The sequence below is a fragment of the Leucoraja erinacea genome, chromosome 2 (genome assembly GCF_028641065.1).
Source record: "Leucoraja erinacea ecotype New England chromosome 2, Leri_hhj_1, whole genome shotgun sequence".
NCBI classification, from domain to species: Eukaryota; Metazoa; Chordata; class Chondrichthyes; order Rajiformes; family Rajidae; genus Leucoraja; species Leucoraja erinaceus.
This window is the reverse complement of record NC_073378.1, coordinates 133,303-148,008: the sequence shown is the minus strand read 5'-3', so window position 1 is coordinate 148,008 and position 14,706 is coordinate 133,303. Positions and strand designations below refer to the sequence as shown.

The 14,706-nt window shown below is 46.5% G+C and overlaps 1 protein-coding gene across 1 annotated transcript in view; it reads left to right on the top strand.

Moving 5' to 3' along the window:
- The window catches only part of LOC129706431 (TGF-beta receptor type-2-like), a 75,909-nt gene that overhangs the window by 42,637 nt on the left and 18,566 nt on the right, over nucleotides 1-14,706 (top strand). The window contains exon 4 of the mRNA XM_055650739.1: nucleotides 7,017-7,828. Within this exon, the coding sequence (XP_055506714.1) occupies nucleotides 7,017-7,828 (812 nt within the window). The remainder of the gene's footprint in view (nucleotides 1-7,016; nucleotides 7,829-14,706) is intronic.

Below are 14,706 nucleotides of genomic sequence, written 5' to 3'. Positions count from 1 at the left end.
TATTCTGGGATCTCTGGTTTCCTTCTACACTCCAAAGATGTAGAGGTTTGTAGGATGATTGGCTTGGTAAAATTGTAAATTGTCCCTAGTGTGTGTAGGATAGTATTAGTGTGCGTGGGCCGAAGGGCCTGCATCTGCACTGTATCTCCGAACTGTAAAACTCAACGTCCAGTCTTTCCTCTGCGAGGCCCAAGGTAGAGCTCGGCAAGTTGTTCGCTGATCAAGATTATCCTCTGGCTGCACTAGCAGTTCCCGCTGTGTGTTCACGCGATGATGACTTGTCAAGATGCTGGGTACTAACAAAAACATTGTATCTTGTGTTACTATTCAACAATTCTTCACTCTTCATTGTCTCTCTCGTTGAGGCAGGGACTATCGCAATGTTTAAGAAACAATTCGACATGTACTGGGATTGGACTGGTTTAAAGGAATATGGGCCAAACACAGGGAGGTAGGGTTAGTGTAAGTGGGACATGTTGGTTGCATGAGTGGGTGCCTGAGCCCCTCCCCATCTTGGTCCATATTCTGTGTGGGTGCTCCCGTCCTGATCTGCCCCCCACCCCGTCTGTGAGCTGCAACTCCCTCTCTCCGGCCGTGTTAGTTGACTGCAGCCTCTCTTCCTGCCACTGGCTCTCTCAACCCCGTCTAGTCATGATCGTCTTGCTAACATTCCGCCGCAATCCCTCACGTAACTAATATCTGTCGGAATTTTTTTCCCCTCAAGGAAACAGTGAAAGGCTCTCATGGGATGCCTGCAGTGCTCAGCACAAACTCATCGGCACCCTGCTGCGTATCTCGAGACACATTCACCCTCTTATAGTTTAGAGATACAGTGCAGAAACGGGCCCTCAGGCCCACTGAGTCCGTGCAGACCAGCGACAATTGAGAATTTTACTACTAATTGACCTACAAACCTGTACATCTTTGGATTGTGGGAGGAAACTGGAGAAAACCCACGCAGGTCACGGGGAGAACGTACAAACTCCGTATAGACAAGCACCTGTAGTCTGGATCGAGCCCGGGCCTCTGGCGCTGTGAGGCAGCAACTCTACCGCTGCGCCACCGTGCCTCCACTCCTGGACACAGTTTAATTTGTTTCAAGCGGCTCCCACTGTGTTTCACACTGGCAATCTCTCCCGCCACTGACTCCTGCCCTCCTGCCCTCCCTCCCCCCGAGCAGGCAGGCTGAGTTGAACGTTCTGGGCTATATTCCCACACCTTCTGTGCATTGCCAAAATAAGTCAATCTTGTTGTGGAGGCCTGGGCCTGGGACTGGGGTTGGAATGCATCACCAAAGATTCCAACATGTGAGCACAGATCTGACCAACCCAGCAGAGACCCTCTTTTCTGGCAGAGAGTCTGGCCAGGCTTTTTTAATTCCAAGGAGGGGTCTTATTTACACAGCTGTTTAAACACGTTTCTCTCAAGTTTCTCCGTTGTGCCCAAGTACTGCTCTTGCCAAGGGGCTGGGCTGATGCATTGAAGAAGGGTCACCCGTTCCTTCTCTCCAGAGATGCTGCTGCCTGTCTCGCTGAGTTACTCCAGCATTTTCTATCTATCTTCTGCTTCTTGCCATTGACTGGATAAGTGCCGCCCTGCCTCTGCCCTGGCTCGGCGGTGTCCCTTTCACCTTTTGAGTACGCTCGTGGTTACAAGATCTAACAGCTTGGTCATAGAGTCGTACAGTGTAGAAACAGGGCCTTAGCTCAGACTCTTGGTCCTGGCAACATTCTTGTAAATCTTCTCTGTACCCTTTCCAGCTTGACAACATTTTGCCCACGTGTAGGATGGAACGGCAGATGCCGGTTTAAATTGAAGAAAGACACAAAATGCTAGAGTAACTCAGTGGGACAGGCAGCATCTCTGAAGATAAGGAATAGGTGACATTTTGGGTCGAGACCCTTCTTCAGACTGGACATCTTTCCAACAACATGGTGCAGTGGGCCTCAGCACCAAGAGACCCAGGTTCGATCCTGGCTTCGGGTGATTCTCAGTATATTTTACAAAATACTGAAGAGGGAAGACATTTCAAGATTTATGAACCAACACTCGCAAAACCTAAGGCTGGATTGTCTAAATAATACTGGCAACGGTTTCTTCAGAGGATTTGAAATAGTGAAGTTGTATCTTTGGGGAGGGTAGATGAGTCGGGGATTACTATAAAGTGTCCGCTTCACTGCAGGTGAATTGAACAACTAATCCAAAAATATATAATACATTCAGTCCAATTCCTGTGAGCAGCCCTTGTGGGATTGCTGCCAGCATTTAGTAAATTGCAACAGACATCATTATTCTCCACTGCTCCCAGGCAGTATTTGCCACTGTTAACCCTCAAGTACCAATACGAAAGGTGGAAAGAGTACTGAGAAGATTTATGAGAATTTTGAAGAGGGGAACGCATTGAAACTTACAGAATAATGAAAGGCATAGATAGAGTGGATGTGGGGAGGATGTTTCCACTGGTGGGAGAGTCTAGGACCAGAGGTCATATCCTCAGAATTAAAGGGCGCCCACTCTTTTAAAAAGGAGGTGAGGAGGAACTTCTTTAGTCAGAGGGTAGTTGCTCTGTGGAACTCATTGCCACAGAGGGGCGTCAGCGGATATTTTTAAGGGAGAGATAGATAGGTTCTTGATCAGAATGGTTGTCGAGGGTTACGGGGAGAAGACAGGAAAATGAGAGTAGGTGTCAGCGATGAGCCATGATTGAATGGCGGAGTAGACTGGAAGGGTCGAATGGCCTGTTGTTACTCCTTTAACTTGTGATGTTGCCAGGGTGTGAGGGCCTGAGCTGCAGGGAGAGGTTGGTCAGGCCAGGACATTATTCCTCGGAGGGCAGGAAACTGAGGAGTGATCTTCCCCTCCAAGGAATAAGGTCCGAGCCTGCCCAACCTCTCCCTATATCTCAGGCTATTCCTCGGGGGGTGAATGCACAGAATCTTTTACCCAGAGTGGGGGAAATCAAGAACCAGAGGAAATAAGTTTAAGATGAGAGAGGAGAGATTTAATAGGAACCTGAGGGACAATGTTTTCACACGGAGCAGTGGGTGTATGGAACGAGCTGTCGGAGGGGGTCGTTGAGGCAGGTACTATAACGATATTTAAAAGACATTTGGACGGCCTCATGATGGGAAAGGTTTAGGGGGATATGTGCCAAACACAGGGAGGTGGGACTAACATAGCTGGGACAACTTGGTCAGTATTGACAAGTTGGGCTAAAGGGCCTGTTTCTGTACTGTATGGCTCTATGAAGAAGGTTACATTTTTGTTTTGTTTTTTAAAGTTATGTCTTACCAGCAAAGTGCAAATCAAGTGGAAAACACATAGTTTAAAGTAGAAGATTGATCCAGAGATTTGTTGACGTGTACACTCAGTGCTGTGTTCATAGAAACCAGGAAGTGCAGATTAAGCCACAAAAGGACACATTGCTCGGGCCTCAACCAAGATGTCACCTATTCATGTTCTCCAGAGATGCAGCCTGAGTTACTCCAGCCGGCACTGTCCGTGTTTGTATTTGTGTTACAGTTTTTATTGTGAAGAACCGTTTGGGGGGTTTTCTTGTTCGTCATTTCTTTAAGCCACCTCTGTTTCGGTTCTTAACAGGAAATGACTCTCACTGCTTTTGAGAAACTCTGCACGCTGTCGGTTGTGATCCATGCACAGTGACACATTATCTTTTTAAGCTCTGTTGCTTTCACTGTGTATGGTGATGTTTGCTTCTGACTTCCTCAGCTGCATTGTTCCAGAGAAGGTGAAATGCTCTGAACAGCGAGAGCGATTGGATTTGTTTGGTGCATTCCGTTTCCACATACTGTTGCATGATATACATGCGTTTAGTTTAGTTTAGAGATACAGTGTGGAAGCAGGCCCTTCATCCCACCGAGTCTGTGCCGACCAGCAGTCACCCCTTGCACTACCTGTATCCTACACACTGGGGACAATTTACAGAAGCCAATTAATCTACACGCCTGCATGTCTCTGGGATGTGGGGGGAAACCAGAGCACCCTGAAGAAAATAGAAAAAAGGTGCAGGCGGAGTTTTTTCTCCACCTGGCAGAGAATTTCACAAATTCACAACTCTCCTAGTGAAAAAAAATTCTTCTCATCTCAGTTTTAAATGGCCTCCCCTTTATTCTTAGACTGTGGCCCCTGGTTCTGGACTCCCCCATCATTGGGAACATATTTCCTGCATCTAACCAGGCCTTTTATAATAATGTTATATGTTTCTATATGATACCCTCTCATCCTTCCAAATTCCAGTGAATACAAGCCCATTCTTTCCAATCTTCCTCATATGACAGTCCTGCCATCCCGGGGATTAACCTGGTAAACCTACGCTGCACTGCCTCAATAACAAGGATGTCCTTCCTCAAATTAGGAGACCAAAACTGCACACAATACTCCAGATGTGGTCTCACCAGGGCCCTGTACAACTGCAGAAGGACCTCTTTACTCCTACACTCAAATCCTCTCGTTATGAAGACCTAGGCAGTGCCCAAAATGGGCACCTTACCCGAGCACAAAGAAAAACTGGGAGATCGAAAGGCCCGATAAGTGGCCCACATAAGTGGCGCATGGAGGAGCATGGTGGCGCAACGGTAGAGTTGATGCCTCACAGCGGACAAAGACATGACACACACCATGTCAATTGGACAATGAGCATTAGCAATGGTTGTTACCATAAAACAATTGACTGATTCAAGGGCAAGGACAACGACTTTGCTCTTTAAAATATTTCAGTGAGAACTTTTACATTAACCTTTCAAAACAAAGGCCGCTGACATTTAAAATCTTAACTGAAATTTAAAAAAAATTCTGACTATGTAACGCTCCCTTAGTGCTGTGTAGAAATACTTGCCAGATTTATGTGTTCAAACCTTTGTGCTAAGATTCCAAACCATAACTCTCTGACCTCCGAGCAATGCAGTCAACAGAGTCCTAATTCAAGAAAGTAGGTATGTCTAAAAGAATGATTGATGGGGCGTAACGTTTCCAGAAACCAACTCAAACTTGAAATTATGAGAACATTTTAAAACATTTAATTTGTCAATTTGGAAAAGGTATAGAGAAGATTTACAAGGATGTTGCCAAGACTAGAGGGTGTGAGCTACAGAGAGAGTTTGAGCAGGCGGGGACTCCTTGGAGTGCAGGAGGATGAGGGTTAATCTTATATAGGTGTATAAAATCATGAGAGAATCAAAGTGTCTTGCCCAGAGTAGGAGAATCGAGAACCAGAGGTTTAAGGTGAAGGGGGAAAGATTTAATAGCAACCTGAGGGGTAACTTTTTCCACACACACATTGGTGGGAGTATGGAATGAGCTGCTGGAGGAGGTAGTTGAGACAGGGACTATTGCAACATTTGAGAACCAATTTGACAGGTACATGAATACGAAAGGTTTGGAGGGATATGGGTCAAATCCGGACAAGTGGGACTAGTGTAGATAAGGCATGTTGGTTGATGTGGGCAAGTTGGGCTGAAGGACCTATTTCCACACCATATGACTCTATAAGTAAATCATGGATCCATTCGTCTGTGTTACCCCTCAACATCAAAATATTAGTTTTCATATTAGAACTTGTGCACGTCAAGCGTGTTAAAGAGCATGTACTGACAATGGGGCAATGAAATTCTGGTAGCAACATAACAGGCCTTTACACACAGTACACAGAGATAAAAGAATAAACCACAATTCAATAAATTAATAACTCCAAAACAGTCCTTATTGCTAGTGACACAGACCATAGTTCATGGTTGTGGTAGTCGCGGTGTTTTGTCTTGTTCAACAACCTGATGGTTGTTGGGAAGAAACATAGAAACATAGAAATTAGGTGCAGGAGTAGGCCATTCAGCCCTTCGAGCCTGCACCGCCATTCAATATGATCCTGGCTGATCATCCAACTCAGTATCCCGTACCTGCCTTCTCTCCATACCCCCTGATCCCTTTAGCCACAAGGACCACATCGAACTCCCTCTTAAATATAGCCAATGAACTGGCCTCAACTACCCTCTGTGGCAGAGAGTTCCAGAGATTCACCACTCTCTGCGTGAAAAAAGTTCTTCTCATCTCGGTTTTAAAGGATTTCCCCTTTATCCTTAAGCTGTGACCCCTTGTCCTGGACTTCCCTAACATCGGGAACAATCTTCCTGCATCTAGCCTGTCCAACCCCTTAAGAATTTTGTAAGTTTCTATAAGATCCCCTCTCAATCTTCTAAATTCTAGAGAGTATAAACTAAGTCTATCCAGTCTTTCTTCATAAGACAGTCCTGACATCCCAGGAATCAGTCTGGTGAACCTTCTCTGCACTCCCTCTATGGCAATAATGTCCTTGTTGCTAAGTGTTTTCAGACTCCCATAACTCCTTCCCCACAGTAGGAATAAACCCCTCAGCCTCCGACATTCTTAGGAGCCCAGAGATGAACCAGCTAGTAGTTAGTAGACAACAGGGCTAGGTGCCTGTGGTACCTACAGGAGCTGGAGTATCTATTGTCCCCTTTGCTCCAATGTATCAGAGTGGGCAATATTAGTAATCCCATTGATAAAATGTGAAATTAGTCTTATTTTGGCATACAAGATACAAGATACATTTATTTGTCACATGTGCCAGATGGCCCAGTGAAATGTGATTACCATAGTGTTCTTTTCGGAGAGATTACGCTGAATTAAGAGAGTTGCGTTTTGGGCTGTATTCCTGATTTTATTGTAGGCAACAGGGAGATGAAAATGCTGGTTTGCACAAAAGGATGCAAAATGCTGGAGTAACTCAGCAGGTTGGGCAACATCTCTGGAGAACATGGAGAGGTGACTTTTTTGGTCAGGACACTACTTCAGCCTGAAGATGAGTCCAGACCCGTAACGTCACCAATCCATATTCCCGTGAGGTGCTGCCCGACACACTGAGTTACTCCAGCACTTTGTGCTCTGACTTTATTATTCTGTCCAGGAGATTTTTGCTTTTCAATTTCTGACTGCGGCACGTGTACCTTGTTGTAACTCTGCTGATGTCCATCTGTTTGTAGAGGTGAAAGAGGACGAGGAGCCGATCTTGGAGGTGGTCCTGGTCACCCTGGTCCCACTGGTCATCATCGCCGCTGTGGTTATAGTGGGTTATTACATGTATCGGGTCCAGAGACTGAGGGGCCTGAACCTGGAGTGGGCGAAGGGACAGAAGGTGAAGAGGTCGGGCCACCGGATGCGGGGGGCGATGGACCGCAGCGATGGTTGCAACATCCGCCTGGGCGATGACCAGTCCGACATCAGCTCCACCTGTGCCAACAACATCAACCACAACACGGAGCTGCTGCCGCTGGAGCTGGATGGCGTGGTGGGCAAGGGCCGTTTCGCCGAAGTCTACAAAGCCAAGCTGCGGCAGAGCACCGCCGAGCAGTTCGAGACCGTGGCCGCCAAGATCTTCCACTTCGACGAGTACGTGTCCTGGAAGAACGAGAAGGAGATCTTCTCCGACGTCAACCTGAAGCACGAGAACGTGCTGCAGTTCCTGACGGCCGAGGAGCGGGACACGGAGATGGGCAAACAGTTCTGGCTGATCACTGCCTACCACCCGCAGGGCAACCTGCAAGACTATCTGCTCAGGCACGTGGTGAACTGGGAGGACCTGTGCCTGCTGGGGGGATCGCTGGCCCAAGGGATCGCCCACCTGCACAGTGAATACACCCCCTGTGGCCGCCCAAAGATTCCCATCGCCCACCGCGACCTCAAAAGCTCCAACATCCTGGTGAAAAATGACTTGACCTGTTGCCTGTGTGACTTTGGGTTGTCCTTGCGGCTGGAGTCCTCTCTGTCCGTAGATGATTTAGCTAACAGTGGCCAGGTGAGTCCAAGCCTTCATCTCTATAAGTTATTTGGGGGAGGGGTGTGTGGGCGAGGGGGTGTGGGGGGGAGTGGGGGGTTAAGGGATCAAAATTAACGGTTGCCCAATTGCCGATGGCCACCTAAAGTCCCGCCGGGCAACCTAAAACCAGTGTCATTTTGCCCGGCTTAGCAAGCACCCGGGAACCTGCCGTCCAACTCTGAGCGGGGGCCCCCTCTCTATCTTTCTCTGTCACTCTCCGTCTCCGCCCACCATCCGTATCCGTGTCTGGGCCGCCAGGTCTCCACTCTCCGCCTGCTCCTCATCCGCCGGCAGAGCCACGGCCCGCACATCATCCCCCTGTACATGCACACTGCTACGACCCGCACATCATCCCCCTGTACATGCACACTGCTACGACCCGCACATCATCCCCTGTACATGCACACTGTTACAGCCCGCACATCATCCCCTGTACATGTACACTGCTACGGCCCGCACATCATCCCCTGTACATGCACACTGCTACGGCCCGCACATCATCCCCCTGTACATGCACACTGCTACGGCCCGCACATCATCCCCTGTACATGTACACTGTTACAGCCCGCACATCACCCCCTGTACATGCACACAACTACAGCCCGCACATCATCCCCTGTACATGCACACTGTTACAGCCCGCACATCATCCCCTGTACATGCGCACAACCACGGTCTGCACATCACCCCCATGTGCACTGCAACGGCAACTGGTTGGCGCCAGGCACTTTCTCCCTCCCTTTGCATTGTGGGAGATCTGGCCGCCATTGCTGTCCAGTCGCCGCCTCGCCGCGACCACTGGAAACCAACGCAGAATCACTCCCTGGAGCTGGATCAGGAGTAACTCCCTGGAGTAACTCTTGCTTCTTTGTTTCCTGGTCCTCCAAAAATATTCCAAATGGTTTTTAAACTGGAGGTGGTGGAGGGTCCACCTCCAAACTCCAAACTCTGAACATTAACCGCCTTTTGCACTGTATCTGTTTATTTATTGTGTATATATGGTCTATGGTATACAGACACACTGAACTTTTATCTCCTGTTCTGTATTATGTTTACATATTCTGTTGTGCTGCAGCAAGCAAGAATTTCATTGTCATATCTGGGACACATGACAATAAAACTCTGTTTAAGAAGGAACTGCAGATGCTGGAGAATCAAACTCTCTTGACTATTGACATGGACTTAAGTAAGAAAGGGTTCTTGGGGAAAAAAGAGATACCTTCAATTTAGTTGCATCTGGTTTGGTAACTATAGTAGGGTGAAGACTATTGCACACTTTAATTATGCTGGTGAACTCCATGGAGCAGCCAGCATCTCTGGATAGAAGAAATTGGGTGACGTTTCGGGTAGAGACCCTTCTTTAGACTCCCTCTGGTTTTAGTGTTTTTAGTTTAATTTTAATGGGAACAAAACGAGGAGCACAGGAGCAGAGAACGGTGGGTAAGGTGGCAAGTAATCCTGGCGATATACGGTAGGGTTTTTGCGCAAATTTAAATACAAAGCAGACCAGATGTGATCAAGATGAGAGTTTTAGTAATAGTATATAGATGGGTGTCGGGAGTTATGGGGAGAATGCAGGAGAATGGGGTTGAGGGAGAAAGATAGATCTCCCATGATTGAATGGTGTTTCTTAGCTCCCCCCCCCAGGCTAGTTGCAGTAAAAACACTGAATCAAGCACTTGAAACAACTACATTTTATTTTAACAAAAGCGCGTTACAGTTCAACCACTGTACCTATCCCACCGCGGGTTCAACCCCCGTATCTGCCTGTTCAAGCCCTCTGGACCTCGCTCAGACAGGGACACTCCAGACGTTCCCGCAGTCCCAAGCGCTCTCCCAGAAGATCGACTCTGGACATCGTGGTAGCGAACTTTTATATGTCCCGGGACCTCGAGGGCCGAACCACATGGGGGTGGTCCCTTAATAACCCAATTACAGATATCGATTAACCCCATACATAACAGACATTTCCCTAACCCAATAATACAGCAGCTTATACATTGTATTCAAACCGGGCTTCGTAAGGAAGCCAACTTAAAAACATTTACCCTGATCTGCCAGAAACCCAGACAAGGCTCAATGCCTCATCCAATCAACACTCGGCAAGGCAGAACTCTGCAACATTATTTACAATTATTCACAAGGTGTATGTCTGGTTTGCAGCCATCCAATCCATTCTATGCATTTTGCACCTAATTGACAGGGTTTGCAGATGTTCTCATTCTTTGCTTGCAAATTGTATCTAAGCTCCAGACACACTGGAACCTCTTTGCAGTTTGTCGCAGCTCTGCAGAGAACAACTCCAAATTGACCAAATCTCCCAGCAACCCTGAAGGTTTTACCTCATTTTTAAGTCCTAGCCTCTCCAATTTAGCCAGGATTAACAACATGGCCCAGCTACACTAGTCCCACCTGGTCAATATCCCTCCAAACATGTCCTATCCAGGTACCTGTCTAACTGTTTCTTAAATGTTGGGATAGTCCCAGCCTCAACTACCTCCTCTGGCAGCTTGTTCCATGCATCCACTATCCTTTGTGTGAAAAAGCTACCCCTCTGATTCCTATTAAATCATTCCCTCTTCACCTTGAAACTGTGTCCTCCTGTCCTCGATTTACTCTGGGCAAGGAACTGCGCATCTACCCGATCTATTCCTCTCATAATTTTATTTGCCTCAATAAGATCACTCCTCATCCTCCTGCACTCCAAGGAATAGTCCCAACCTACTCGACCTCTCCATATAGCTCACACCCTCTGGCCCTAGCAACATCCTTGTAAATCTTCTCTGTACCCTTTCCAGCTTGACAACATTTCCTACAACATGGATTATCAAGCTCCTTCCAAAAGGTTGACCCTGGTTCTTTGGTTTGAGGTTATTTATTATCACATGAACTGAGGTACAGTGAAAAGCTTTTATGTACTAACCAGTCAGTGGAAAGAGAGTACATGATTACAATTGAGTCATTCACAGTGTACAGATACATGATGAAGGGAATAACGTTTAGCCCAAGATAAAGACAGTAAAGTCCGATCAAAGATAGTCCGAGGGGCTCCAAAAATATCACCAGTTGTGTAGAGGCTTGCAAAGCCTGATATATTCTCCTTGGAGTAGAATTGGTTAATAGTTTTCAGATGTGTTGTGTAGTTTGCTTCAAGTTACTGGAAGCAACTGGCTGGAGAATCAGCAACCAAAGTATGTTGTTTTTAGCTAGTAGGTGATGGAAAGGAATTAGAAATGTTTTTGGAAGGGAGCAGGTTTTTTGGTTTTTTTTTACTGGTTCAGTGTTTGGAGGAATATGGAAAAGTACAGCGGAGGTCCTTCAGCCCAAAATGTGTGTGCCAATCACAATGCCAAGATAAACTAAGCTTGTCTGCTTACACATAATCCAAATCCCTCCATTCCCTGCATATCCGTTTGTCCATGTAAAAGCCTCAAATGCCACTTACATTACTGCCTCCACCACTACATCTAGCAGTGTGGTTCAGGTACTCACCACCCTCTGTGTAAAAGAAAACTTGCCCAGTAAATCTCCTTTAAATTTTGCCCCTCTCACCTAAAACCTATACCCTCTACTTTACTTTAGTTGTAGTTCAGTTTACTTTAGAGATACTGCGCGGAAACAGACACGCGATCACTCAGTACACCAACAGTATCTTGCACACTAGGGACAATTCTACAACTTGCCAAAGCCAAATAACCTACAAACCTCTACATCTTTGGAGTGTGGGAGGAAACCGGAGCACACTGAGAAAACGTACGCGGTCACAGGGGGAACGTACAAACTCCACATAGACAGCACCCGTGGTCAGGATCGAACCTAGATCTCTGGTGCTGCAAGTCAGCAATTCTACCACTGTGCTGCCCTAAATGTGTGGTCTTTGACATTTCCAGCCTGGGTACTGTGTAGTCCATCGATGCCTCATGATTTTATATACCTCTACCTGGTCACTCCTCAACCTTCAGCATTCTTGAGAAAACTATCCAAGTTTGTCCAAGATCTAAGCAGGTACAATTTAAAAAACTTAGAGGGAATTGAAAAGCCTGTTGGAAATATTGATGGCACTTTGGTTAGTCAGCATTTGGAGAATTGTGTGCAGTTGTGGTTGCCTCTTTACAGGGAAGATGTGGAGACATTGGAGAGGGAGCAGAGAAGGAACACCAGAATGCTGCTTGGATTAAAGGGGTTTGGCTGCACGCAGTGGTTGGGTAGTCTTGGATTGTTTTCTCTGGGATGTCAGTGTTGAGGGGAGTGTTGATAGAAGTATATTATGTGAGGCATGGATAAGGTAGACAGTCAAAACCTTTTTTCCCCAGGGTGGAAATGTCCAGCACTAGAGGGCATAGCCCAATGACATTCTGGTTTGTAGGTTAATTGGCCTCTTGTAGGGAATGGATGAGAAAGTAGGATAACATAGAAGTGGTGTGAACGGGAGATTGATTTGTGGTCCGAAGGTCTTGTTTCCATGCAGTATCTCTAAACTAAACTCATCTCCAGCCCACTGCTGAGCTGCTGTCAACTCCGAGTGGCGCTTATTTCATTGTTGCAATGTATGATAATTACACAAGGGGGTTCATCCAAGGATTAAATTCACCATTATGTAAACCACCTTGGGGAGTAAGCTTTGGGAAATCATTAATTCACCACCGCACAAACGTAAACAAACCCTTGAAGAGTCATCTTTGCTATTTGACTATGAAGTGAGAATCCTGGCACTCGCTTCACCACTCAACACTCGGCCATTATGTTTAGTATCATACCACATGGAAACAGGCCCTTCGGCCCAACTTACCCGTGCTGACCAACATGTCCCATCTACACCAGTCCCAGCTGCCTCCATTGGGAGGCCAACAAGTTTAGAATTACAGCACGCAAGCAAGCCCTTCCACCCACCGAGTCCGTGCCGACCAGCGATCCCTGTATACTAGCTCTATCCTACACACTAGGGACAATTTACAATTTTTAACAAAGCCAATTAACCTACGAACGGAGCACCCAGGGAAAACCCACGCAGGTCACGGGGAGAACGTACAAACTCCGTACAGGCAGCACCTGTAATCAGGATTGAATCTGGGGCTGTGAGGCAGCTACTATCGCTGCCCCTCGGGAAGACCAAGTGGAATCTTCCACCGAGCTGACCATCTTCCAGCAACACTTGATGTCTGTCTCGGCATGTACTTCCCATGTACGTTGTGCTCCCAACGCCTCGCCATCAAAAGTTGCCGTCCATGTGCCTGTTTCTGAGATGTTGCTGATTAAAATGCATTTCCTGAACCTATTTGTAGGACTCCCATTAGCTGCACACACAACATTTCATACTCCTGCCTGTGTTAATCAGGATCCTAACACCTGCTGATGGACTCTTTGGGAAAAGTAGTGTTGAGTGAGTGAAACACATGTTGGCCACCTCAGCCCAGGAATCTCCAACCGCTCCTGGCCTCTCTTTAAAGCCGGTTTTAAAAATAAATAGATGTGGAAGAAACTCTGTGTGGAAACAGGCGGAGTCTCTCTTCCTGCCCTTAACCCAATAATCACAATTGCCCGATTGAAACAAGAACATCTGGTTCTGATCCTCTTGGCTTAACTCTGTAATCTCTGTTCATTTCTGCTAACGCTACTCCATCGGAAATGGTCTTTATTTACATCATCACCATCACATCTCTTTAACTTTATTCCACTCTGATCCTGTCATCTGTGTGAAAGACTCGTCCATGCCGACTAAGATGCCCATTTAAGCTGGTCCTGCTTGTTGGTAAAATGTGTAAGAAAGAACTGCAGGTGCCTGGAATGTCATGTTTGACTAATCTTCTTGAATTTTTTGAAGAGGTTACTCGGGAAATTGATGAGGGTAAAGCAGTGGATGTTGTATACATGGTCTTCAGTAAGGCCTTTGACAAGGTTCCTCACGGAAGGTTGGTTAAGAAGGTTCAATGGTTGGGTATTAATGGAGGAATAGCAAGATGGATTCAACAGTGGCTGAATGGGAGATGCCAGAGAGTAATGGTGGATGGTTGTTTATCAGGTTGGAGGCCAGTGACGAGTGGGGTGCCACAGGGATCTGTGTTGGGTCCACTGTTGTTTGTCATGTACATCAATGATCTGGATGATGGTGTGGTAAATTGGATTAGTAAGTATGCAGATGATACTAAGATAGGTGGGGTTGTGGATAATGAAGTAGAGTTTCAAAGTCTACAGAGAGATTTATGCCAGTTGGAAGAGTGGGCTGAAAGATGGCAGATGGAGTTTAATGCTGATAAGTGTGAGGTGCTACATCTTGGCAGGACAAATCAAAATAGGACGCACATGGTAAATGGTAGGGAATTGAAGAATGCAGGTGAACAGAGGGATCTGGGAATAACTGTGCACAGTTCCCTGAAAGTGGAATCTCATGTAGATAGGGTGGTAAAGAAAGCTTTTGGTGTGCTGGCCTTTATAAATCAGAGCATTGAGTATAGAAGTTGGGATGTAATGTTAAAATTGTACAAGGCATTGGTGAGGCCAATTCTGTAGTATGGTGTACAATTTTGGTCGCCTAATTATAGGAAGGATGTCAACAAAATAGAGAGAGTACAGAGGAGATTTACTAGAATGTTGCCTGGGTTTCAGCAACTAAGTTACAGAGAAAGGTTACAAGTTATGGCTTTATTCTTTGGAGCGCAGAAGGTTAAGGGGGGACTTGATAGAGGTCTTTAAAATGATGAGAGGGATAGACAGAGTTGACGTGGAAAAGCTTTTCCCACTGAGAGTAGGGAAGATTCAAACAAGGGGACATGACTTGAGAATTAAGGGACAGAAGTTTAGGGGTAACATGAGGGGGAACTTCTTTACTCAGAGAGTGGTGGCTGTGTGGAATGAGCTTC